The sequence below is a fragment of the Tiliqua scincoides genome, chromosome 13 (genome assembly GCF_035046505.1).
Source record: "Tiliqua scincoides isolate rTilSci1 chromosome 13, rTilSci1.hap2, whole genome shotgun sequence".
NCBI lineage: Eukaryota > Metazoa > Chordata > Lepidosauria > Squamata > Scincidae > Tiliqua > Tiliqua scincoides.
Genome location: NC_089833.1, coordinates 12211344 through 12237375, shown reverse-complemented (window position 1 = coordinate 12237375; position 26032 = coordinate 12211344). Strand labels below are relative to the sequence as shown.

Below are 26032 nucleotides of genomic sequence, written 5' to 3'. Positions count from 1 at the left end.
TATCAGGGAGGCAGACGTTTGTGTGTTTGGCCCTCCTGAGGTCCTGCTCTCCTTCCAGCTGCGACCTGGGCTGCTGCCTGATCCCTTGCCTGATAGACGAGTTCAAGGACGTCACGCACACCTGCCCCAACTGCAAGGCCTACATCTACACCTACAAGCGCGTCTGCTAGCAGCACCAGCTGGGCCCAGGAGCTGACTGGCTTCCCTCTCCTTGCGCCGCTGGCCTGACTCCCCTCTGCCGAATGCTTCCGTGCTTGTCCTTCCTCCCCCACCTCGCCACTGCAGAGAGCATTGCAGACCTTGGGACTCCTATGAGGCTGCCCAGTGATCTGCTGGGCAGGTGCCGTGATGGAAAGGCTGCCCGTAGGCAGGGGAACTGCGGTCCATCTCTGGAGGGCCTCTTTGCTGGTTTTTTGTCTCTGTGTGTTTGTTACATAGCTTCTGTTCTGCAGGAAGGGGGGGGAAGCGTGGCAAATCTCTGCCCCCCCCCGTGGCCTATTCTTTGAATGCTCCCTTTGCCCCTCAACTAAAATTGGGCTGTACCTGCAGGCGGCCCTATCGCGAGGGGAGGGGGAGATGCAAGACCCCAACTGCTGCTTTGGCCTTTGCCTTCTCATTGGTTCCAGACAGTATGAAAGGGACTGTGTGTGTGTGTGTGTGGGGGGGGGGGGTGTTTCTTTGAGCCTGGCCCCTACACTTGGTGCAGTTTAGTGCTTCTGTTCTGTATAAGCCCAGAGGCTGCAAGAGCAATGCCCCAAGCGTTGTGTGGGCAGCACGGGCCAAAATGGGGGGGGGGGGTTATGTCTGCCCAGGCGCAGGCAGCCATGACATTCTTCATGGCTGACCTCGGCAGCAAACCCCACTGTCTCTTGCTTACTCCAAGAGTACTCCTTGGAGTCCTTACTCCAAGAGGGTGCTCCTCCTGTTAACCCCGCAAGAGGGGCAAGAAGCCCCCAAGAGCCTCGAGGCACCAGAGGAAGGGAAGAGGGCACAGGGTGTGCTGCGAGAGGCTGGCGCTGCCCTGACAGGTCTGGTCCTGCCCAGCTTCTTCCTGCAGTGGTAGGGGCTTCTGTCCTTGGCTCTGCCCTTCTTTGTCTAGCCTAGGTCTGTGGCCTAGGACAGGTGCCTCTTGATCCTCTGACACCTCCCTCCCTCCCTTGCATGTAAATAAACCTGGCAGACTGGAGCAGGAGTGCACCAGGGGCCAGGTCTTGTATCTGTCTTGGTATTAAAACTGTGACTTAGAAAAATGTGAACCACTTGTGCACCGCCCCGTCCCAGCTCGGTTTTGCACTAATTCCTCCTTTGCACTGATGAGCAATAGAGGTGGGGGGCGGCGGCTCAGGTCTGAGCAGGGAGGGGCTGAGCCCAGGGCTGGCTCCTCCTTGGAATGGCCACCCCCCCCTCTTATTCTGGCATGCGGCTCCCAGGCTGGCTAAGGGGGCCACTGCTGGGATTGATGATTCAAGCACAGGGCCCCTTTTGAAGTAGTACCCACAGGCGCGTTTGAAATAGGCTGAAGGAGCAGGAAGTTTTCATGCCCTTACTGTTCATAGAATGAATAACCTGTTGGCGCTTTTCCATGTTTGTAAATAAACCAGAGATGCACAAGGCTGTGTCTGCCTCTGATGGGGGGTGGGGGGGGAGCTGAGCCAGCTGACTTTGCATAGAGGCACTGGAAGAGTCAAGACAGACCCAGCTCTGTCCGCAGCAGGGAGGAAAATCCAGGCCCTTCCAGGCTGGGGCTGGCTCCCTTTTGCATGTCAGGGGCAGGAGAAATGCTTCTACTCCCATTGATGCTGCTGGACCTGTTTATAGTGGTCTGAGCAGGCAAAGTGGTTCACCCGTGTTGTTCCGCTGCCACCCTTTCAGGAAGCCTATTGCAAGTGGGTAGACTGAGGCTGAGAGGGAAGGGAGCAGCCCTGTAAATGCCTTGCTGCCTGTGCCAAGGCAGAATGTGGCACCTCCTCTTCCCCCAAAGGAATTTCCAATGCCACTCAGCCATTTATTCTGCCCGCTTAAAATCCTGGGCCATGGCTCCGCAAGGGGAGGGCATGTCCTGCAACTGCATCCCCCTAGCCGTGTTCTCAGCCGCTTGCTTGGCCTCCAGGTGAGCTCTAGGTGGAGGTGCCCTTCACCCCTTCTGGGGAGGTGAGGTCCCCTTGGCATGGGCCTCACCCACAGCCACTGCCATTCTTCCTAAGGGAGCATCATTTAAAATGAGGGGAGACACAAGTGGAGGACTCTCCTTCCAGGACTTGAGAAGGATCACCCCTTCCCCTTTCTGGGAGGCAGCTGTAGAAGGCAGGTGGGAAAGAGGCAGATAGAGGAGCAGTAGTAACTCCCCTCACCTGTGCACAGAGAGGGAGGAGGGCAGGCTGCTGGCAGCAGTGGTGCTGTGGGGCTCCCAGGCTGCTCGGGTGAGGGCTGGGAGGAAAGAGGGGAGGGCACATGAGCCATAAGAACAGCCCCACTGGATCAGGAGCTACTCAGGCAGGCATAAGAACATAAGAACAGCCCCACTGGATCAGGCCATAGCCCCATCTAGTCCAGCTTCCTGTATCTCACAGCAGCCCACCAAATGTCCCAGGGAGCACACCAGATAACAAGAAACCTGCAAGGCCTCCTGGGAATTGTAGTTAAGAACATAAGAACAGCCCCACTGGATCAGGCCATAGGCCCATCTAGTCCAGCTTCCTGTATCTCACAGCGGCCCACCAAATGCCCCAGGGAGCGCACCAGATAACAAGAGACCTCATCCTGGTGCCCTCCCTTGCATCTGGCATCCTGACATAGCCCATTTCTAAAATCAGGAGGTTGCACATACACATCATGGCTTGTACCCCGTAATGGATTTTTCCTCCAGAAACTTGTCCAATCCCCTTTTAAAGGCGCCCAGGCCAGTCGCCATCACCACATCCTGGTGGGAGGCCCCATCCTATTTGCAAGAGGCCAACAGAGGGCCAGAGAACCCACTGGGTGCAGGGAGGTAGGGGCCATTCACCAGTTTCCAACTTCCCTCTTCTCCAAGTCAGGAAAATGGGTCAAAGACACCACAGTATAAATTTTATTATGTCAGAGGCATCACCACAATCCATAAGTTACAGAACAACTAAACCGTTGGCTTCTCTCCTATGTACAAAGAACCCCCACCCCCCGGAACAGGCCTGGCTGCTACGTGTGGACGGGTGAAGCTGAGGGAGGCAGCTGCCAATCAGCCCCGATATGAAGAACGGTGGGCGCACATACTCCCGGAGAAAACTGTGCTAGCTAGCCATTCCTTGTAGTCAAGGGGCAGAGTGCCTGAGCGCCACCCAGCCCCTAGCTACTCACACAGTAGAAGAGAACAAGCAGCCCAGGCAAGGACTCCAGCAACCTGCAACCAGCCGCTCGCTGGAAATATCCCCCTTATGCAAAACAAGCAGGCCGGCCTCTCATTCATTCACTGTGCATTTAGGTTTAATGGCTCCTTAATAAATTCAGCAATAGACTGCCACCTGCAGTCGTGGCAGAAACAAAAACCGTTGTCCGGCAAGCGAGTGCTGTCGGCCTCTTCCACCGGGAGGTGGCAGCAGCGGGCAACTGGCCTCACATCACGTACCAGGCTGCGATGCTGGCCACGACAACAAAGCAGGCCGCAAGGGCCACCTGGATGGTGGGCTGCTGCAGCATAGCCAAGGCAAGCCGGTAGGGGCAGCCCGAGCCCTCGGTGCCAGCTGAAGGAGGGGACAGGGAGGAAGAGAGAAAACAAGAGCCTGGTGAGACAGAGGAAGGGGCACATGGCCGAGCGGCTGGGAGAGTGGAGGGACACCCACCTAACTTGCTTGCATAGTATGGGCACTTGCGAAGGTCTCCTTTCCCATCATGCACTGGGAGGCCACCATCTTGGGCTTCTTCTGTTAACAGAGTCCCAATCTTGTCCAGTTCATCAAACACCTGCAGAGGAAGTCCAGAGCCCCCAGTAAAGCCAGTGCTGATGAGATGCCAAATGCCACAATGCGCACTGCCGCCCTCCCCTGCTTTCCAAGTATGGGGCTCTGCAGTGCAGCCGCAGCCTGGGTGCTAGTCAAAGGGAGGGTTAGGGAGCAGCGGCAGGCGGTCTGGTTGCCCACTAGTGCCCAGAGAATCCTGTGGCCCAGTCCAACTGGGCCAGGCAGCTGCTGGTGCAAGGAGACCCGGATCAGCACTGAGACTGGAGTCCTCCTGGGCACAAAGGCAGGACCAGGGCACTTCCTGACTCTTTCACAGCGGAAAGGTCAGGAGGTGGCTGGCCTGGAACACAGCCAGAGATAGGCAAGGACAACATTCCACACCCCACAAAAGAGGCAGTTCGGGCTCAGCCCTGGCAACTGAGTGCCAGATGTATGACCTCTGCACACAGTGCTGGGGCCTGGTGGGTACCCAGGAGGGCAAAGGCGAGTGGAGGATGTGCTAGAGGCTCCACCCTCTTCACAGGAGCTGGAAAGACCCAGCAGCATAGCCAGGCCAAAGCAGGCATCCCTGGAAATGCTGCACAGGCTGGGAGGGGGGCAAGGAGCCCTGTCCTTCCCCGGGCTGTCATTCCCAGCCACTCTGCCAACAAAAGTGGCCTCGCTGGCATGGAGGCAGGGCGGAGGTTCAGCTGTACCTGCTGAACCTTGGGATTGAGCATGGTCCCCCTCCCTCCCCCCCACACTCCATACCTGCATGTTGAATTCAAAGGACTTGTTGGCCTCCTTGACCACCCGCTCTTTGGTCCTCTGGTCTAGGTCCAGGGCATTCACCCGGGCCCTGTAGAGTTGCTTAAACTGCTGGGGGCTGGAGATGTTCTCGAAGACATAGAACTGGATCCCCTCGCCAGTGCTGGGCAGCTTCAGGGCCCGCTGGGCCACCTTCTTCAACACCTGCCCTCCTGAGAGGTCCCCCATGTAGCGGGTGTAGGCGTGGGCCACCAGCAGCTCGGGCTCGTGCTGACCAACGTGGCGGATTCTGTCCACATAGCGCTGGGTGGCCTCTGAGCACTGGATCTTCTCCTCCCAGTTCTCCCCGTAGAAGTACTCCAGGTCCTTGGCCAGGGCCTCCTTCCGGTGCAGCTCCAGGGGGAAGTACAGGGGGGCAAACGCTGCATGGTCCTTGTTGCGCTCCATCTCCTCCTCCAGGGCAGAGTAGGTGAAGTACAGGGCCACCGTGCCCAGCTGCAGCCAAACACAAGAACCTTGCATTGGGGCCCTGCAGCTGCTGGACACAGCCCCCTCTCAGCAGAGGGGGCCAAGCTTTGCTCCTCAGCACCACGCTTAAGGCTGGCAGCACTCCCCTCTCTGCTGCTGCCTGCAGAGCTGATTGTGCAAGTCAGGGGCTCACCCCACACCCTGCTCCCAGAAGAGGGCAGCTCGCGGTTCTCTGCTCTGCCGACAGTTTGACCAGGTCCAACCGATGACTGCTGGAAAGCTGGCGGGACACATCTGTCAGGGCTGCGTTTTTGGCTGAAGAGGAGCCAGGGCTACCCACAGAGGGCTCCCGCTGCACTGATGGATCCCAGTACCCCCCTCCCCCCTCGAGAAAACCCAGGAGGAGCAGAGCCCACCTTGAACAGCTCCCTCTTGATCCGCCCTTTCAGGAAATCCTTGACAAACTGAGTGTTCTCAGCCCGCTCGTGCGACTCCTTGGTCCCTTCCTTGAGCATCTCAGACAGGTCTGTGGGGCTGTGAAGAAGGAGAGAGTGACGAATCCCACATGGGGTCATCGGTAAGCCCGGTGCTGAGGCAGGCTGCACATGCTCAGTTCAGCCTGCTCGGCCAAGGTGGCCAGGTAGACTTTTGCCAGCTGGAGCCAAGGCATAAGGGGCAGCAGAAGCCCAAGGAGTGGGTGCCTGGTGTCCCCAAGGTAGCTCAGTAAGACAAGTGCAATTTCTGCCCCCCGCCCTATGACAAAGTGGCCATGGCCAGGATGAAACATGCTGTGCTCACCACTTAACACTCACTAGGCCAATCCACCCTCTGCCCCAGAAAGAAAGGAGGGCGACAGCCTGCAAGGCACCCATGCCCCACCCAGACAAGACCAGGTGCAGGAACAGGGCTCTTGGCCAGGGCGCAGCCTCCTCTCTGGAAGCAGAAGCCGCCTGCCAATGCTGTCTCCTTCCCCAGGTGCAGAGCACTCACTTGACATTGTCGTCGTCCTCCTCCGTCTCATCATAGACGGAGGAGAGGCTCTCGAGGTCCTCCAGTCCCTCTGCCACGTCCGATGACATCCCACTGCTCGGTGAGGTCCTTGTGCGGCCTCCTGTCCTGTCCGTGGAGAGGAAGCGTCAGCTTGGGCAGGGCTCCACGTCCTCAAGCAAGTGCATCGCCAGGCGAGTCAACAGCTGAGCAGCTGCTGTGCAGCACCAGCGTTTGCCCAGGAGCAGCCCGGTTAGTGTGCAGGGACAGAGCGCTGAGCCCCCATCGGCAGCCCCGACAGACAGGTCACTCTGCACTGACCAGGGTGCAGGGCCCTGCCAACAGCAGAAGGAGCTTCCCTCTCTCCCTGTTCAGATCTGGCTCTCCTCTGGGAGAGACTCCTTGGCTGTTCACTGAAACCGCATCAGCTAGATGGGGAATGGGGGAGCCAATGGAGTGGGAGGACCAAGTTGAAGAGGGGCTGGGCAGTAGGCTTGTCTCAGTTGTGCCAAGCAGCCCTGGTGGCTGACACGCCGGGCGCGAGACACACAGCCAAGAACAATGCAGCCTTCAGAGGCAAGCTGCAAGGATTCCAGCAGATCCGTAGGCACAAGGGTGTGGCTGAGAGAGGGGAATTCTCTCCCTTCAAGCCAGTAGGAGAGGAGGGTTCTGGGGGGAGGGAATCTGGCTGAAAAAGAACTGCGCAGCTTGCCGTAAGCCACCCACAGCACTGCCACAAGCAGCTTTCCCTGCCTCCTTCAGACCCACCTGAGAAGCCTGACGTTGCCTGACATTCCTGTACTTAGGGCCAGGCTGGAATGGTGCAAGGGAGCAATGCCAGGAGTCGAGGTAGTGGCCAATCCCAGGGACACCCTGTGCTGGTCAAGTGAATTGCAATTCTGCCCCCCCCCCCACCTGGGAGCCTGGGGAAAAGTGCTATATTGTGAAACCCACATGCCAGTGTCCAAACAAACCTGCAACTTGGGGCCTGAAGCAATGGCCACGCAATCTGGTCGAAGACAGACCCTCTTCTGTGGAATGGCTACAGCTGAACAGTTGGCCCCTGAGCTGGGTGGTGTCAGTAGGAGAGAGGATCCACAGGCAGCTCCTGTTTGGTGCCAGGAACACTTTCGTTCTAGTGCCAGCAGTCAGGGCGAAGAGCGTCACTCCAGTTCTGCCAGGTATACCCTGGCAGACAAGAAAACAGGAAGTTGCTTGCACCTTTAGAAAAACCTGGTGTTATTGCGGCCCGCTTGGAGGCAGGCTGTGCAGCATGGCCTTTCCCAGTTTGAAGAGACACTTGGCCAACAGGCTGAGGCAAAGAAGGAAGGCCCACAGCCAGGGAGACAGACCAGGGACACACTGCACACTGCTCCTGGTGTGGAAGGGATTGTCACTCCCGAATTGGCCTTTTCAGCCACACTAGATGCTGTGCCAGAACCACCATCCAGAGCACAATACCATAGTCTTCCGAGACTGAAGGTTGCCAACTATTATGTTATTGCACCATGTGACTGAGATAATTACATGCCACTAGTTAGGTATGGAGGATCTCTTCCCAGGGGCTGGCACTTCCCAAAGGAGGCACGATCTGCCACACTTATAGACGCCACCGAGAAACAGACACTCTCCAGCACAGACTCCATTCATCTCAAGGGAAGGGACAGAATTCCAAGGGAACAAGCGGTAGCAGGGGCAGGTGGGCGGACCAGCCAGCCACCTGAGCTGGATCTGAGCCCCTGCCACCAACTGCAACTAAAGGGCATGCAACGGGGAGTCCCTCTGCTATGGGCTCCTTCCTCCTAAGTTATTGCCAGTGTCAGTATCTTAGTTACACTCTTGGTGCTTGGATGCCAACCACTCAACTTGGGAGCTAGCTTTGTCTCGTAACAGAGGGAGACTAACTAGACCAAGGAACCATTTGCCAGGGTACCAAGAACAAGCCTGAATCCCGTCTCTCAGAGCGGAGCTTATCTGTAAGGCAAAGGAACAGTGGGGGCGAGCAGAGGTGTAACTGGAGTGGAGCCTGAGGGGCACCTGCCCTGGGAGCTACACCATTGGGGGGGGGGTGCAAAGCTGCCAGTGCCTCCTCCTCCAGGGAGAACCTGGAAATGATGGCACAATGTCATGTGACATTGTGATGTCACTGCTCTGACTGAAAGGGCCTCTAGTTATACCTCTTGGGGAAGTCACCACGAAGTAGGCCCTTACCCCAGTCACCACCACTCAAAGACAGGTGCATCTGGGGCAACAACCCCTGAAGAGGATCACAGTGTTTGGGAGGGTTCACACAGGAGTGGGTGATTCTTAGGGTACCTTAGACCACCCCCCAAGCAGGGCAGGTGGAGCCCAGTGTTGCTGCTTGGGGTTCTTGGGAGAAGATGGGGAGTCACTCTCAGGGTTTCAAGATTGGTGGCTGTGAGTGCTTCATTCCAGAGTGCATTTGGCAACCAAACACAAGTGCCAAATGCTGCCTTTGACAGTTCAAGCCCTCCAGAGAGCAAGGGTGTGAGACCAGCAGTCAAAATGGGGAAGGAACCCTATAAAAGTACCCCCCCAAGGGCACTTTGGGTGGCTACCCACTGCCACTGCAGCCTGAAAGTCTTTCTCTAGATGTGAGAGTGACCCAGACCGGCAGGTGATCAACTAAGCCAGCTCTGTTGCTGGGATGCTCTTCTGTTCAGCTTCTGGGAGAGCTGCTCACCCCTTCCCATGCCCGCCCAGCAGGCAGCACAGGCCGAGGGCTCCCCAGGAGGCCAAGCTGGTTCCGTGGCTTTCACCCACAGAGCTGATGGTGCCGAGTTCGACAGATCACGCAGACAGGGAGACTCAGCGGTGCCCGCAGCTGAGCCGAGCCGCAGGAGGAAGGGGGGAGGTCGCAACTGTGACCCAGCAGTAGCAGCAGAGACTGGGCTTGAGACAGAGGAGTGAGCACTCTGCACATGCACCCTCGCCAATAAGACAACAGTCCCCACAGGCAGGGAAACCCAGCACTGCCCTCAGCCCCAGCCAAGCAGCAGGAGGAAAGGGGGGTGGTCGCAGCTGTGGCCAGTCGTAGCAGCAGAGATGGGCACTCTGTACGCACTCAGTGGTACCCTTGCCACCAAGACAGCAGCCCCACAGGCAGGGAAACCCAGCAGAGGAGGAGGAGGAGGATGGGAGGTCGCCGCTGTGGCCCAGCAGCAGCAACAGAGGCTGGGCTTAAGGAGGAGGAGTGTGCACTCTGCACATGCTCAGGGGCACTCTCGACACCAGGCCAGCAGCAGCGCTGGAGGAGGAAGGGGGAGGTCTCCGCTGTGGCCCAGCAGCAGAAGCTTGAGGGGGGAGGAGGGAGCACTCTGCACATGCTCAGGGGCACCCTCGACACCAGGCCAGCCCGCGCTTACCTGACCGCCTCCTCTCCACCGTCTCTCTCGCTGCTCCTCTCCGGCCACCACTTCCGGCCAGCGCCACGTTAAGCCCCACCCCTTCCCTCTGTCACGCAAAAGCTCCTTTGACTACGCGTCTAGGGAGGGGAAGGGCCTGCGTTGCCAAGCGAGGGCGCGCGCTGATTGTGACGTCACACGCCCACCGCCTCCTCGGGAACAAGCCCCGCCCACCTCAGCATAGAGGAAGGAAATGACCAAACGACAGGAGACATGGGAAGCTTCTGAGACCAAATCAATGGCACTCTAGGAGTCTCATAGCTCTATGTTCCCAAGTGGAAGCTGCCTCGTGGGGGTGGCAGGGAAGAGACGTGGGTACCTCTTACGGCAAAGCTTGGACCTCTGCGGCAAGGGTGCCACCGAGCATGTGCAGAGTGCCCTCAGAGCCATTTCTGAGCCAGAACGCAAGGCTGTTCATAAGCCTGAGCGCCAAATGAGTCCAGAGCACAGGCTGTTGGAGCAAGACCTCCTCCCATTCACTACCTCCCCAACTGTTGCACAGCTCTCCCTGCCCCCAAGAACAACCCATGTAAGTGGTAGGGGGTGGGAAGCACCAGGTTTCTTGCAGACAGTGGCTTGAAGGGCCACCCAGATGCACCCGGTGCTTTGTAAGTGAGGCATAGATGAAACAGGAGGTGAGGTTGGAAGCACCTGTGAGCCAAGCAGCAGCGGCAGAGCCCTTCAGGTGGACGAAAGGCCCTCTCTGCCTCAAAACACCCCCCTCACAACCCTAGCAGGTTCTGCCCCCTCCCTCTCCCCACTGCAGTGAGAACAGAAAAGCAGACAGGCAGATTCTAAACCTCTTTATAGAGCAGACTTATTTACACTGATATAGAATCACTTTATGGACCAAGTCAGGAGGTGGCACAGGCTGGATGTCAGCAAGGGAGGAGAAGGTGCTACATTCCAAACAGGTGGCCAGCAAGCAGGTAACTGAAGGCATCCACTAGCAGGGCCTGGGCAGGTTTACTGGGTGAGCTGTGCTCTTCTCCGCCTCCAAGCAAATCTTTTCAACCAGCTCTTCTGTCAAGGACAGGTGCGCCACAAGGTGCTAAAGCAATGCTCCACAGGGCAATGTCTCCTTCAGTGTCTTCGAGCATGGCTTGCACACATGGGTTTTCCTTTTGTTGCATATGCACAGATTACTTAGCATTGACTGTAGCTCTCCACCATGGGTACACTGGGCAAAAGACACGGGTGCACTCATCCGGCACAAATCTGTGCTTGAGGGTCAGCAGGCTTGTTTCCCTAAGCAACAGCAGCATCTCTGCAGATGATGGAGGCCAGTGAACTCATGCCCTCAGGTTCCCTATCCCATTCCTTAGTTAACTTCAGAGAAAAAGAGGCCAACTAGCTCCTCTCAAGGGTGAAACCTCCATGCCCATCGCTCAGGAGAAGATGGCTCCTGTAGGGGAAGCCAGGCTAAACAACTCAGCTCTACAGCCCTTAACTCTCCTGTCACTGGAACACAAGGATAAACCAGAGTTGATAGTCACACAAGTTCTCGGGGAAAGGCTTGTCACAGTCTTGATGGAGCAGAACTTTGCATTGAGCTAGGAATACACTTCATTTATTTCTGTTCAGAGTTGCACCCTTGTGGGGTTTGTATCTGTCCAAAAGAGCGGGAGTAGCCAGAACTTGCTGTTCTTTAAGTCCAGAGAAACCAGGGAGCATTTCACCATTCTGATGGCCAGTGCTGCAGAGGTGGCCCATCTGCAATCCACTTCTTGAGTTGAAAGCCGCCTGGCTGCAGCACAGCCAGGGTGCCGTACAGGTTCACAACACATCAGTCTAGGCTTCCTGCACCAGGTTCCTTCATCTCTAAGGCTGGCCCCATGACCACTGCACTGCTGCCCCCTGTAGTCTAATTTCCAGCAGAACGCTTCCCTGGAGCAAAAAAGGAGAAGGACATCCATTAGCTCATTCAAATACAGTACACATTTGCCCCAAGAAGCTACATGCTTAAAACCAGGACTGAACTCAAAAACCCATCTGAGGTTGAAATGGTTGTATTGCTGCAGGTGTACATAACCTATCCTCATCTCTCTCTGCAAGCAAGTGGCTGCCACAGAGCTCTTAACCCCCCTATGCTGTTCCCCACCCACTTGATAGAGAAATGAGACTTGACCCATACTACTAGGGCAAGGGGAGAATGGGGCTCTAGCTTCCAACAGAAGCTCTAGGGTACTGCACAGCCTCATTGAGTGCACTGATTGGGTTCCACTTCTGTTAACACAACCTGCCTTGAGTCTTCAGGGCAAGGAAAGTGACAGTCACCCTGTTCCCTGCGCTCCATCCCACCAGCATCCCCTGATCCTTGGGTGATCTTAAGATTGGAGAGCTGCAGCCAGTGGCTGACAGCCAGTTCGTCTTTCCAAAAGGGCCGGTGGACACAGTCATGTAGGAAGAAGTGGCACAATGTGCAGAGTTTGTATCACAGGCCATGTTTAGTGGGTTCTCCAGACTGCCGAAGCCACTGTTAGGGAAGTGGAAGGGGGAACGAAAGGTACTGATCAGAACTCAGAACTTCCCTGCCTGCACTCCACTGATTTCCTGGGCCAGCAGCTGAAGGGGTGGGGAGGATAGCTGGTACTTATTTGTTGCCACCATCTCAGACTGTGGAAACCAGGTACTGGTGCATCTAAGACCTTCCTCCCTGAAGAACTTCAAAGCCAAGCACTCAACCCACAACCCAACACATGACTTTTAGGGGAAAACCAAAAGTCTCAGAGAAACACCCCAGAAACGGCTTCCAATCCAAGATGCCAGCCAGTCGCTGTGACAGGCTACAGTCCTCTGGTGGGTGAGGAGAGAGGCAGAGAACGAGAAAGAGGCAGGGCATTTGTCACCCTCTGCAGGGAAGACCGCAGCTCCCTTCTCCTCACTTGGTGCTCCTTGCCTGCTCCACCCAGCTGCTTGTGTGGCTCGAGAGCAGAACATACAGGGATCTGTGCATGGAAAGCACATGCCGGGCAGCCTCCTACCTCTGCCGAGTTAATCAGGAGCTAAACATTTTCTTAAGTTTAGCTAGGAATCCCTCCTTGCTGTCCCCCGCCTCAGGCCTGTCCTCGCCTGCCCCCGCACTAGTGGCGCCCCAGTCACCTAGGCACAAACAGCAGAGAGCTGCATCAGGGTACGCATTCCGACATGGCACTGCCCGTCAACTCACCCACCCCAGGGCACTGCCCAGCAGCCTGTCTGAGGAAGCAAGACAAGTCTTGCCTTGCTGTGGACACAAAGGGACAACACCCCCCCCCCAAACCACATCAGTTTGGACATTAGGACAGCCAGAGTGCAGAAGGGGTCATGGCAAACCCTTTCGTCATTAATCATGGTGACAGTTGTAGTCAGTGCCTGTTCAGTGGTCTCAGCCTAACATAAACGCCTAGTTTTTTCATGTGCTTGCTCACCTACAGGGTCATTCCTTAGGCTTCTCTGACTCCTGTCCATCTGGCTCTCTTATCCAGTCTGCATTTTGCTCTCCATGTTTCTGGTGCACTGTTTGCCAAATTTACTTTGTATCACTATGAGGCTCTAGGCCAGGGGTGCCCAAACCCCGGCCCTGGGGCCACTTGCGGCCCTCAAGGCCTCTCAATGCAGCCTTCAGGGAGCCCCCAGTCTCCAATGAGCCTCTGGCCCTCCGGAGATTTGTTGGAGCCCACATTGGCCCTACACAACTGCTCTCAGCGTGAGGGTGACTGTTTGACCTCTAGCGTGAGCTGTGAGATGAGGGCTCCCTCCGCTGCTTGCTGTTTCATGTCTGTGATGCAATAGCGGCAGCAAAGGAAAGGCCAGCCTTGTGCAATGCCTTTTATAGGCCTTGAGCTATTGCAAGACCTTCATTCATTCATATAAGTTCATCTTTAATACAGTAGAACCTCTTTAAGTTGACCACCCAAGGGACTGGAAGAATTGCTAAACATAGGGGGTTGGTCAACATACCGGGGAAAAAAAGGCTCTAGAAAATTAGGTCTAGAAAAACCCAAGGCTCTAGAAAATTAGGTCAACTTAAGGAGGTGGTCATTATAGAGAGGTGGTCAACTTTGGAGGTTCTACTGTATATTCATTTATGTTGGTTGGCAACCTTCAGTCTCGAAAGACTATGGTATAAGCCTACAGCACCCGGTATTCCCAAGTGGTCTCCCATCCAAGTACTAACCAGGCCTGACCCTGCTTAGCTTCCGAGATCAGACGAGATCGGGTATGTGCAGGGTGTAAATTTATTCAAATTTTAAATGTAAATTAATTTCCCCCCCCCCAGCCCCCAACACAGTGTCAGAGAGATGATGTGGCCCTCCTGCCAAAAACTTTGGACACCCCTGCTCTAGGCTCTCCCACATTAAACCTCACTGTATGTTTCCCTGTGGCTTACGAAGGGGGTTTGCAGCAAAGGGGAGGGTGCTAAGATGCACCCTCTTTGCCTTCCCTTCTGTCTTTGGGTCACAGTTGATCCAGTGCAGGCCACAGTTCCCATTTTTGGGGCACTGCCAACACAATGGGGCATCCATTCTGGAGGCGATGCCACCAGGCAGGGGCTGTGGACCCAGCCGGCCAGACAGCGCCCCACTGCCCACCTCAACAACACCCTAGCCCTACTCTTCCTCGCACCACCCAGCAGGTTCTGCTTACCAGCAGCGGTGTTTGCAACACCGTTCACAGTCCCTTCCACGTCAGTTTCATCCTCAGCGTAGCTCAGCATCAAGGCTCGCTGGCGTTCTGTCAGCCTCCTGTAGTGTGGAGGAGAAAAAATGTGTTATGCTGCAAGTCAGCAAGACAGTTTAAATCTACAACACCAGCAAGCTAGAGCAAAACAAAAACACATGCGGAACAGGGGACATTTCCTTGGCTTCAGGAAGACTCCCTCCGCATCACAAGCTTGCAGCCCCAGAGCAGCAATTCTTCCCAAAACGAAGCTGCCTCCTCCTCATGGGGGCAACAAAATGGAAGACCCTGGAAGCCACTGTCCTCCTTGCTCCAGTTATTTGATTCTTTGTGTTTCAGCCTGGACTGGGTGCTTGCAAGCAGATAGCAGACTCCAGATCCATCGTAACCACCAGGAATAGTCCACCATGTCCCTCTGCACCTTTTCACCCTCCAAGACCCAATAAACATTCTACTTACTTGGGAATTTTGATCTTTATGTGAATGTAGTGGTCGCCATAACCGTAACTGTTGACCCGGGGAATTCCTTTCCCACTCATCCGAACTTTCTGGTCAGCTTGAACACCTGGGGGTATCTGCCCAGCAGAAGGAAAAACGGGGCTCAATGGAGGCCTGCCTTCAAAGCAAGTGCCCACTTCATTCCTCCAGGGAGCCCACCCAATGAAGGGAAGTCTTTTTAAAAATCTGCACCTGCTTTTCTTGCTCCATTTAACTAAACCCAACCCTCTGCCATTGCTCCAAGCGATCTGCTACCACATACCGTGATGCTGATGGTCTCGTACAGACCTGGAGACCTGGCTGTGCCCCCAAGGACAGCTTGTGCTACTGAGATGAAGAGGTCTGAGTGGATATCTGCCCCATCTCTCCTGAACACAGGACTTTTCTGAACCTGAAAACAGAAAAACAGACACAGTGCACTGATCTGCTCCCTCTTCACATGTCACAGAGCATGGTCACAAAGTCCTGATAAATACACACCCTGAAGGTAATGAAGATTTCTTTCTTTCCTACAGGCATCCGAACAGTCTGTCCATCCTCCACACCTGAAGGCACAAAAAAGGCAAATATAGGATTTGCTTTCCCCAATGCAACACTTTCCACTCCCCCCTCTCAGAATCTTAGCAGACTGGTTTCAGCCACGAAGTAACCCCACAAGAGCGCATCAGGCTGCCTCCCAACTTCTTGGCCAGGCTGAAGAAGGGCAAAGGGGGGAGCATGCATACATGTAAGGACTTTGCTCAAAGAAACAGGCTGCTGGCAGGCTTAAGCACACTCACGAGTCTGACAGAGCTGGCCTCTTTACTCTTTACAGCGGAATACTGAATGGCAGCACCTCTCAGATACTTACAAAGCTGAGGTACAGGAAGCCAAGCCCTTGGTCCAGCTTAAGCAGTTTTGTCTTGTCTGATTAGGGGTGGGTCTCCAGGGTCTTTCCCTTCACTCATTACCATATCTTTTTACCTGGGCTCTCCTACTGAGCCAGTCCCTCTGCCTCTGCTGGGGAAGGGCCCTGCTTATCTCAGCAGACTGCAAATGGAAGCAGGCCACTCCGTCCCACTTGGGATGGTGGGTCTTGCAGTGCAGATGCCTGTTCTGTTTGAGCCGGCATACAATGCGCTTATACCAAAAAGACAAGGAGCCCCAGCATCAAACACTCAAGAAGCTGAGGTGGTTCTTTGTCCATTCTTAACTTCTGGAACAAGCCATTTGCCTTGGCAGAGGCAACACACTGACCGGCTGGAACTGGGACCGTCACGGTCTTCTTCTGTTTGGTTTGGCCAGAGCCCCGACATAAAACACAGGGGGTTGTTATCACAGAGCCACGTCCACCACATCGCCGACATGTGGAACGCATGACGAAGGGACCCGTATTGATGGTCTCCTAGAAAAGGAAGGAATAGGGAGGGATGAAATGTTTGCCCCAGCAGTTTTTGCCAAAGACGACTCAGCAGTTCATGCTTCCCAAAGTACGGTTTAGGAAGCTGAACCCAGTGAAAAGACTCAGTTCCCTAGAGCAGCAGGCAGCTGGCGGCATTTACGGCAGAGCGGATGTGCCACAGCTCGCTGCCTCGGAACCAGGAGTTTGCCCATCAACACACTTACCATGCCAGTGCCATTGCAGTAGTGACAGTGCTGGACTTTGGTGCCTGGCTCGTGCCCTTTGCCGTCACAGCGCTGGCAGGCGTCATTGATGTGCACCATAATGTCCTTGTTAACCCCTTTTGCGGCCTGAGTAAATGTCAGCTCCATGATGTACTAGAGGGAGACAGGAAATATTGCAGCTTTTTAATTATCGACTATAAGCAGCAAAATCACAGAATGCTCTTTTGGTCAGGCAGCATGACGTGACCCTCTGCAAAGGTGTGCTCCACCCCCCATCCACCCCCGTCGTGCTCCCCAAGACAACTTGCAGGGTTGACCCTTCTTCCACTACTAACCCTCCCTCTCATTCATTTTCCATTCAGCCAGGTCTACTTCTTATTTAGGGTTGGAGAAAAACAATTAGAAGTAGTGACAGGGATGTGTGTGTGTTTGCAGGGGAAAATCAGCAGGTGGGGGAAGTATGAAGCAGCCCCCTTCACATCCTCTAATCCTCCCTCCAAATGCCTCTCCTCCCCGCTAGCATTCCAAGTTTTCCTTGCAACTTGCAGTTTCAGCCTCAAGGGATGCTCCCCACCCTCTGGATTCAGAGGCTTAACAGGCGCACATCTCCTCAGCAACAACAGACACACCATGGTTACCTCCTGGGGTTGATCAAACACAGTGTGAAAGTCTCCAAAAGGGGACCCTGAGAACTCTCCAAAGATCTTCCTGAAAAGCTCCTCTGGATCCACAGTAGAGCCACCTCTCCAGTACTGCTGCCCGGAACCTGCCGAGCCTGGATCAAAGCCAGCCGTGCCGTAAGTATCGTACTGTTTCCGCTTCACCTCATCACCCAAGACCTACAAGCAAGACCATACAATCAACAGGGCTTTCTTTCCACATTACGGACTAGGGTAGCTCTGTTGTGACACTGTCCAATTACAAGTAACCAGATTGTTCCACAACAAGTCCAGAGTCGCCCTTCCAAGCACTATTGAAAAGGAAAGGTGCATTACCTCGTAGGCTTCTGCTAGCTGGGAGAACTTCTCCTTTGCCTTCGGGTCATCTTTGTTTGTGTCCGGGTGGTACTTCTTGGCCAGCTAAGCAAAAGTCCAAATATCAAGATGATGACAAATGAGATTTACTGTTACTGCTGCTTCATTTTTAAGTGGTTGGTTTAATTAAAATGCTACAATAAATAATTCTTTATTATTTATTGTATTAATAACACTTCCTTGGGCTGCTCTCTGATATGTTAGAGATGTGATGGTCTGGGAAAAGGTCAGAAAAACTGGGAACAAAAAACAACAACAAGGTTTTCCATTTTTCTGGTGGAAAAAGTGAAGAGATAGGGAAACACTGTGGAAAAATTTTTCCTATGAAACATTTTCTCTTTATAATGATGAGTGAAATGCTTTTAAGGCAAAGTTTTAACATATTGTTTTACCTTCCCTTTGTTCCATCTATCTATTCATTTGTAAACCACTTTCCCCCTTTTAAGAGGACTTCAACACAATATTTGGTTTAAAACACAGTTTGCTTCTCCTCCTCCTCACCAGATGACCTTTAAAAAGAGTCACAGTCAGTGGTGGCAATGGTGATTCCTGATCTCCTGGGTCAGGCACAAAGGATGTCCTGCTTCCCACATGGGCCCAACAGGTGCCCCACGGCAAAGCTGACAAGCAGGAGATGAAGGCAACAGCCTTCCTGTGTTATTGCCTCCCCACCCAAGCATGGCATCCATACTGCTCCTGGACACAGAAGTTCCACACAGTGATAATGGGTAACAGTTGGTAGCCAATACCTCTTCCTCCATGAAACGCTCTTGTTCTCTGGGAAGATAACTACTCGACAGTCATCTCTCATCCCCAGTGAACGCCATTTAACAAATGGAGGCACAAATGCCCCATTAACAATCAACCTACAACCACAATAGTGACAACCGTAGCCTGATTTAGTAACACCAGTACAAGTACAAAAAGCTACTGGTGTGTGTGTGTGTGGGGGGGGGGTGACTCTATGTAGGATTTTTCTCCAGAAAACATGCCTGGTAATAGGCCTTCTTGATCTCCTTCTGACTGGCATTTCGCGACACTCCCAACACCTGGTAAAAATCCTCTTTGGCAAAAGCTATGGAGCCAGTGTGAAAAGATGCACGACAAATGAGAGGACGCTGTTGAACTCCTGTAGAAAGCAGAACAGAGTTTTATCACCCTCTAGGACTCTTCCACTCTGACATCTGTGCAATTAGACTACAACCGGTCTGTCACGCACTTGGGCAGAGAGGGAGGGCTTTAACCATCCCTATCCACCTGAATTATCTTCCTAGTCCAGTGTTTCCCATACTGCAATGGTTCTCACACATTTGGCACTGGGACCCACTTTTTAGAATAAGAATCTGTCAGGACCCACTGGAAGTTATGTCATGACTGGATGTGACATCATCAAGCAGGAAAATTTTTAACAATCCTAGGCTGTAATCCTACTCACACTTACTCAGGAGTAAGTCCCATTCAATATCATTGTTAAAAGTATATACATAGTAGCTTGTTAAAACTACAGGTCTGTAACATTTCCCCAAATGCAGTCACACCCCATGGTAGTGTGAACCAAGTCTAATATACAGGGTGAACCAAAAGTAGGTGGACAGTAAATGAGAACATTTATTTTGAGATTACATATACAGTTATATTTACTAATACAATTAAATATAATTTAATATAACACAAACACCATAGTTCTAATGAACACCATCGTTATAGTATAACCTTAACACAAACCCTATTCCACCTACTGTCCACCTACTTTTGGTTCACCCTGTATTAAAAATAAAATATTGAAATGAATGGGGACCCACCTGAAAATGGCTTGAGACCCACCTAGTGGGTCCCAACTCACAGTTTGAGAAACACTGCCATACTGTGAACCATGACTCCCTGAGGAGCTACAGAATCCTCATGAAAAACCCACCACCCAAGTTAGAAGGATATGATTTAAGATTTGGTTGGCATGGATACCTTTGGTATGATAAGCTGAAAGTGAATATGGAATTCAAGAATCATTATGTTAGACATGCACTGTGGAAGATATGGAATCAATATAAGAAAAGGTTTTACAACAAAATTCCACTCTTAGCTTCACCACAAGAAGCACATTTTGGTTTGGGAACTGTACCAGGAGATAAATGGTTATTGTATAAGAACTTACTGAAATGTAATCAAGGTCAATGTATTTTGAAGTCTAGAGAGGAATTGATTGTAGAGGGTTTTGACTGCCAATGGTTTATGTATTTACAATTATTAGAAAGATTTAAAATTGATAAAAAATTATATGGTTTTGAAGAGGGAGAGACAATATTGGAGAAACAATTAAGATCAGATGAGCAGGTAATATCTAATATATATAAATTGTTTTTGAAGTTTGAAACAGAAGATGAACAGGTTAAGGAATGCATGATCCAGAGGGCAAAAAATGTGGGCTATGAACTTTCAATGGACAGATGGGAGAAATTATGGATAAAACAGACAAAATTTACTTTGAATGTTAACATTAAGGAAAATATATATAAGATGATCTATCGTTGGTATGTGACACCAAGTAAATTAGCCAAAATGTATGAAACTATGTCCAATAGTTGTTGGAAATGTAAGAAACAAGAGGGAACATTTTACCACATGTGGTGGACGTGTTCAAAAGTTAAAAAATATTGGTCACAAATTCACGCACAGATACAGTTGATCTTAAAAACAAATATACAATTGAAGCCAGAAGTATTTTTATTAGGTATGACAGATGAGTACGTGGAAAGAAAAAATGAAGTTTTATTTTTGTATATGATAAGCGCTGCCAGAATACTTTATGCTCAAAATTGGAAGACTATGAATATATCTTCGGTGAAGGAATGGTGGATAAGACTTATGGATTATGTGGAGATGGATAAATTAACAATTTTGCTTAGGGAGAATTCAACAGAAAACTTTTTGAAGAACTGGAGTCCAGTTATTGATTTTTTGAATCAGAGAGAGGATGGGGATTTGAGGTATTTTGGATCTGAAGATTGATTTTGAAGTATTAGTGGTATAGATTAATATTTGTTAATGTTTGGACTGTATGTATTTGGATTATAAGTATGGGAATGTTTTGGCTTCGCTCGTGCTGCTTTATTAGAATTTTGTTTATGTATGTATTTGTTTTTCTATTTTATGTTTATTATAGTTAAATAAATAAATAAATGAAACTAAAAAAGAAAGAAAGAAAAGAAAAACCCACCACCCTATGCAATGTATTGGATTCTAGCCCTAACGGGGAGCCGTAGCCAGTGGCCCAGTAGGTCAAGGAAGCTGCATGTTGAAAGTGTGGAAACCACTGTCCTAATCCTATCAATGACCATTTGAGTATTCTGCAAACGTTACAAAGTTCAAACAAGGTAAACAACAAGGAAGGGATCCTCATAAAAACATAAGAAGAGCCCCGCTGGATCAGGCCCATCTAGTCCTGCTTCCTGGATCTCACAGTGGCCCACCAGATGCCTCAGGGGGCACACAAGACATGAGACCTGCATCCTGGTGCCGTCCCTTGCATCTGGAATCCTCCTATGAAACACTGCATCTCCCACACGTGAATGCCCAGTTAACTCAAGCCACAAAGACTCACTAACTGCCTCTAAGAAGCCCATAAGCAGCAGGAGAGAAAGTCAAGCTTCTCTCCCACCCCCTTCTGCATCTGACATTCAGACTGCTGCTGAAGCCAGAGGACACATCAACAGCTCTCTGGCCCTCCATGAATATCCCCTATGATGAAAATCATCCTGTGGCAATGAGTTCCACAGCCCAATGCGTGTGAACAAGTCTCCCCACAAGCAGCAGGAGTCATACCTCTCTCCCACCAGTGCCCCCACCCCCGCATCTGGCATTGAGACTGCTGCTGAAGCCAGAGGAGCCATCAATGGCCCTCCATGAAGACATCCTCTGAGGAAAGCCATCCTGTGGTAGTGAGTACCACAGCCCCATTACTCTCTGTGTGACGCAGCCATCTTTTAACCCCTCCCACCCCCAGTGCAGGCACAGAGGGAAGAAAAGCTTTGCTTTCCAGGGAAAGGGGGCTGCACTCTGTACGCGCTCAGAGGCACTCTTGCCCAGCCCCTGACCAGTCTCCTCCAAGCTCCCCCCTCCTGCAGGGGTCTCACCGGGACCGCTCCGGGTCGGGCCAGGAGGGAAGGCGCTCAGTCCCCGGGTCAGGCGAGGCGCCAGAAGCAGCAGCCGCCGGGCCTCCCCTCCTCCTCTGCCCCCCGCCGCTCTCAGCCAGCGTGAAGCGCACACCGCCGCCATCTTGGGCCACCCGGCTCAGTGCGCCTGCGCGCCAGCTCCCGACACTGTACAGCACCGCGTGCGCATGCGTAGTGAGAGAAAGGGAAGCGCTACCGCCCCGGCAAGGTCGAAGTCCGCTTTGTTCTACAGCGCATGCGCAATATATGGTGGGCGAGGCTTATTCACTGTGTGGCATCTCGGCATGCTTCTGGGTCTTAAGTGCCGCCGGTTTACTCCAACCCAAGTACATGCCAAGCTCACGCGCATGCGCAGTCCTACACTTCCCTGAGTGTAAGCTCTACTGAAGCCTTAAGGGCTTCTTTCTGAGTAAACATGCATGGACTGGTACTACTTTGAACAGGCCAAGCCTAGGCAGGTCTACTCAGAAGACAGTCCCATTGTGTGCAGTGGGGCTTACTTTCAGGAAAGTGGGCATCATTTTGTGGCCTAGGACTGCAAGCCTATCCACACTTTTCGAGGGGGGCAATGATGTCAGGTATCTCTACTGGTGGGCAAAATGAAAGGATAAGTCTGGAGAAACATCAAACTCCCCCAAATTTCATGAAGAGAAAATAATGTGATTTTTTTTTTGAAAGATGCATTCATTAACTGTAAAGCAATGTAACAATAATTTGCATAGCATAAATGCATCCCTGCATGCCATGTAAAATGTATTGCCTACATAGAAATAACATGCAACATGTCCTTTCATTTACACACCAGTGCAATACACAGGCCTGCAATCCTGCAAAAGTAAAACATATCACTGTCATGCAGGTAGTATTTACTTGTATTGAAAGTGCCTATTTAACACCTATATAATACCTATCTAGCACCTGTGCAATACCTATGTAGCACCTATCTAACACCTATCTAACACCTATATAATGCCTCTCTAGCGCCTCTCTAACACCTATCTACACCTATATAAACCCTAACCCTATCTAGTGCCTATGCAACACCTATATAACACATATATAGCACCTATATAACACCTATCTCCTATATAATGCCTATCTAGCGCCTATCTAAAACCTATATAGCGCCTATCTAACACCTATCTAGCGCCTATCTAATGCCTATCTAGCACCTACATATCTAGCACCTATCTAACACCTATCTGCCTATATAGCACCTATCTAACACATATATAATGCCTATCTAGCACCTATCTAGCGCCTATCTAACACCTATCTAGTGCCTATCTAACGCCTATATGGCACCTATCTTACATCTAACACCTACATATTGGCAACCTTCAGTCTCGAAAGACTATGGTATCGCGCTCTGAAAGGTGGTTCTGGCACAGCGTCTAGTGTGGCTGAAAAGGCCAATCCGGGAGCGACAATCCCTTCCACACCAGGAGCAAGTGCAGTCTGTCCCTGGCCTGTCTCCCTGGCTATGGGCCTGCCTCTTTGCCTCAGACTGTTGGCCAAGTGTCTCTTCAAACTGGGAAAGGCCATGCTGCACAGCCTGCCTCCAAGCAGGCCGCTCAGAGGCCAGAGTTTCCCCACTTGTTGAGGTCCATTCCTAAGGCCTTCAGATCCCTCTTGCAGATGTCCTTGTATCGCAGCTGTGGTCTACCTGTAGGGTGCTTTCCTTGCACGAGTTCTCCATAGAGGAGACCCTATATAACGCCTATCTAGCACCTATATTGCACCTATCTAACACCTACATAACGTCTATCTAGCACCGATCTAACACCTATATAGCACCTATCTAGTGCCTATCTAGCGCCTGTCTTAGCGCCTATCTAGCACCTATCGAACGCCTATCTAGTGCCTATATAGCACCTATCTAACACCTACTTAACACTTACCTTGCACCTATCTAATGCCTATATAATGCCTATCTAGCACCTATCTAGCGCCTATCTAACACCTACGTAGCGCCTATCTAGCACCTATCTAACGCCTATCTAGTGCCTATTTAGCGCCTATCTAACACCTGTATAGCACCTATCTGGCACCTATATAGCACCTATATAGCACCTATCTAGCACGTATCTAGCGCCTATCTAACACCTACATAGCGCCTATCTAGCACCTGTCTAACACCTATATAGCGCCTATCTAACACCTATATAGCGCCTATCTAACACCTGTATAGCACCTGGCACCTATATAGCGCCTATCTAGCACCTATCTAGCGCCTAACACCTATCTAGCGCCTATCTAGCGCTTATCTAACACCTACATAGCGCCTATTTAACACCTATCTAGCGCCTTTCTAGTGCCTATATAGCGCCTATTTAACATTTGTTGATGACACATTGCTGATGCTTTGATACATATTAAAATAAAATTTACTTACTTTACATAAAAGCAAGAGGAAAAATATGCTAGTCAAATACAGTAACGGTATTGGAAAACTAGTTGTTGTTTTTTTACAATGTTCATTACTGTTACCCTGCACAAGCCTGATCTCGTCTGATCTCTGAAGCTAAGCAGGCTCAGGCTTGTTTAGTACTTGGATAGGAGACCGCCTGGGAATACCAGGTGCTGTAGGCTTATACCATAGTCTTTCGAGACTGAAGGTTGCCAACCATTAAAAAGCAAAGTACAGAAGATCTGGATTTATGGAATCTACCTGGTTGAGCTGAGTAGCTAGCTGGGTAGACCTGGGCTCCCACTTGAGCTTATCGCCTCTGTGGCCATTTGCTGAGTAGGTAGACCTGGGCTCCCGCCTGGACGTGGAGTCCAGGTTTACCTGCTGTGTAAACCTGGGCTCCTGCTTGAGCTTATCGCTTCTGTGGACAATTGCTGAGCAGGCAGACCTGGGTCTACGCTCCTACCTGGACTTGGTGGGAGATTTGGTAGAGGTGGGTCGCCTGTACCTTCAACTAGGGCGACCAGATCCAAAGGGGGACAGAGCGCCTCTACCTTTAACTAGGGTGACCAGATACAACGTGGGACACAATTCCTCTACCTTGAACCATTCTATAGAAGAGAGAATTAGGGCAGGTGCAGCTTTTAAATGCCCCCATGCTGAGCTGCACCTGCCCAAATTCCCTCTTCTATAGAATGGTTCAAGGTAGAGGCTCTCTGTCCCCCTTGATATCTGCTCACTTCCCTTCTCCCCTGGATGACGCACGAGTGAGCTGCCTGGAGGGTCCCACAAGCGACCAGCAGAATGAATGAATGAATGAATGACCAATACACCCAGTAAAGCCCCGCCCCTTGGTCGAGGCCACGCCCCCGGCTCATTCAGAGTCCCGGGAAGGGGCGTGGCCGTGACAGGAGGGGGCGTGGCCTCCCGGACTCCGGTGAATTCGGAGCGGCACCCGGGCGGCGGTGGCAGCAGCAGGAGCATCTTGATGAGCATGAACCGGTTCAAAGCATCCAAGCTCCGGCACGCGGAGGCCAAAGTGGCCCGCAAGGAGGTGGGTGTTGGCTTGCAGGGGGGCTTGCAAGGGTCCTGGAGGGGCCACTTTTGGGGCTGGCGCTGGGCTGCTTCCTCCAGGGCTGGTCTCCGCCTGGCTTGTAGCGCTGGGCTTGCAAGAGGCGTCGCCTGCGCTTCCTCTCCGCCTTCTCGAGCTGCTTCCTGGGGGGTGGCTGTGTGGCTGCTGTGCCTGGGCTGGCATCTGCGGGATGGGGCTGGCATCTGGGGTAGCCAGTGTGCCAGGCGAGGAGTTGCAGCCCTCTTAGTGTGCCACCCACCCTCTCCTGGGCAATGCAGTGGAGCTTACTTCTGAGTAGACAAGCCTAGGCTTGTACTTCTAGGGCACAAGCCTGTACATGTCTACTCAGGAGTAACTCCTATTGGGTTCATTGGGACTTGTTCTGAGGAAAGGGCTGATAGGATCGCAGCAGAAGACTACAATCCTATGCACACTTTCCTGGGAGTAGGCACCATTGAACACAACAGGGCTTGCTTCTAAGTAGAGCTTGGGCTGACAGTCTCTTGCAGCCAGAAAGGGGGTGGGGAGGGCTTCAAGTCTCTCTGTATGAGGCTAGCGGCACTACTAGGGTCAGTGGACTTTGTGCCCAGTTGGGCTTTGGGGGCTGTGAAGCCACACCCTGTGAAGCCACACCCTGTACCCTGTTTCCTATGGCGATGATGATGATGATGATGATGGACATAAGAACATCCTGCTGGATCGGATCAAAGGGCCATCTAGTCCAACTTCCTGGATCTCACAGTGGCCCACCGGATGGCTCCAGGAGCACACAAAAAGTGTTTGGGCTGTGCGGCTTTACGCCTCTGCTCTTCCGTGGTTGCTCCTGAGCCCCCATGGGTTCCTTCCTTTTTCTCAAGAGGAGGGAACATGTGGTGGTGGCCCACTGAGCCAGTACGCACCTGCCTGGCAGTGGTTCTGGAGCACATTGGCCCCTCTGTGGACAGACCACTGTCCATGTCGCTTCCTCCTGTACGGCTGTATGAGGAAGCTTGCCCTGCTGGCAGTGGTGGGGTCCACCCTGTG

At 52.2% G+C, this 26032-nt stretch overlaps 4 protein-coding genes and 1 pseudogene across 6 annotated transcripts in view; 2 read left to right on the top strand and 3 right to left on the bottom strand.

Moving 5' to 3' along the window:
• Window positions 1-1611, top strand: part of CDIP1 (cell death inducing p53 target 1) — a 7513-nt gene extending 5902 nt beyond the window's left edge. For both annotated transcript variants that reach the window (XM_066640585.1, XM_066640583.1), the window contains exon 5: window positions 59-1611. In XM_066640585.1, coding sequence (XP_066496682.1) covers window positions 59-170 — 112 coding nt within the window. In that variant the 3' untranslated portion in view covers window positions 171-1611. The remainder of the gene's footprint in view (window positions 1-58) is intronic.
• A 1830-nt stretch (window positions 1612-3441) lies between these two features.
• Window positions 3442-9626, bottom strand: HMOX2 (heme oxygenase 2). 2 transcript variants are annotated; one of them, XM_066640554.1, is made up of 7 exons: window positions 9521-9626; window positions 7109-7322; window positions 6138-6263; window positions 5564-5681; window positions 4683-5174; window positions 3816-3936; window positions 3442-3716 (listed from the first exon to the last, which is right to left on the bottom strand). In XM_066640554.1, the coding sequence occupies exons 3-7, from the start codon at window positions 6224-6226 to the stop codon at window positions 3589-3591; spliced, it is 948 nt and encodes a 315-aa protein (XP_066496651.1). In that variant the 5' UTR covers window positions 6227-6263; window positions 7109-7322; window positions 9521-9626; the 3' UTR covers window positions 3442-3588. The 2 variants fall into 2 exon arrangements, with proteins under 2 accessions (XP_066496651.1, XP_066496652.1); XM_066640555.1 differs by having other exon boundaries at window positions 6138-6258; window positions 9521-9601.
• A 721-nt stretch (window positions 9627-10347) lies between these two features.
• On the bottom strand, window positions 10348-21664 carry DNAJA3 (DnaJ heat shock protein family (Hsp40) member A3). Its single transcript, XM_066640492.1, has 12 exons — window positions 21489-21664; window positions 18351-18487; window positions 17320-17403; window positions 16963-17163; window positions 16325-16477; window positions 15956-16103; window positions 15200-15264; window positions 14982-15110; window positions 14681-14796; window positions 14189-14286; window positions 12544-12661; window positions 10348-11446 (listed from the first exon to the last, which is right to left on the bottom strand). The coding sequence occupies exons 1-11, from the start codon at window positions 21628-21630 to the stop codon at window positions 12558-12560; spliced, it is 1377 nt and encodes a 458-aa protein (XP_066496589.1). The 5' UTR covers window positions 21631-21664; the 3' UTR covers window positions 10348-11446; window positions 12544-12557.
• On the bottom strand, window positions 13670-13785 carry LOC136633833 (5S ribosomal RNA; annotated as a pseudogene).
• Window positions 21665-24887: 3223 nt separating the features above from the next.
• The window catches only part of CORO7 (coronin 7), a 65288-nt gene continuing 64143 nt past the window's right edge, over window positions 24888-26032 (top strand). The window contains exon 1 of the mRNA XM_066640529.1: window positions 24888-24991. Within this exon, the coding sequence (XP_066496626.1) occupies window positions 24926-24991 (66 nt within the window). The 5' untranslated portion in view covers window positions 24888-24925. The remainder of the gene's footprint in view (window positions 24992-26032) is intronic.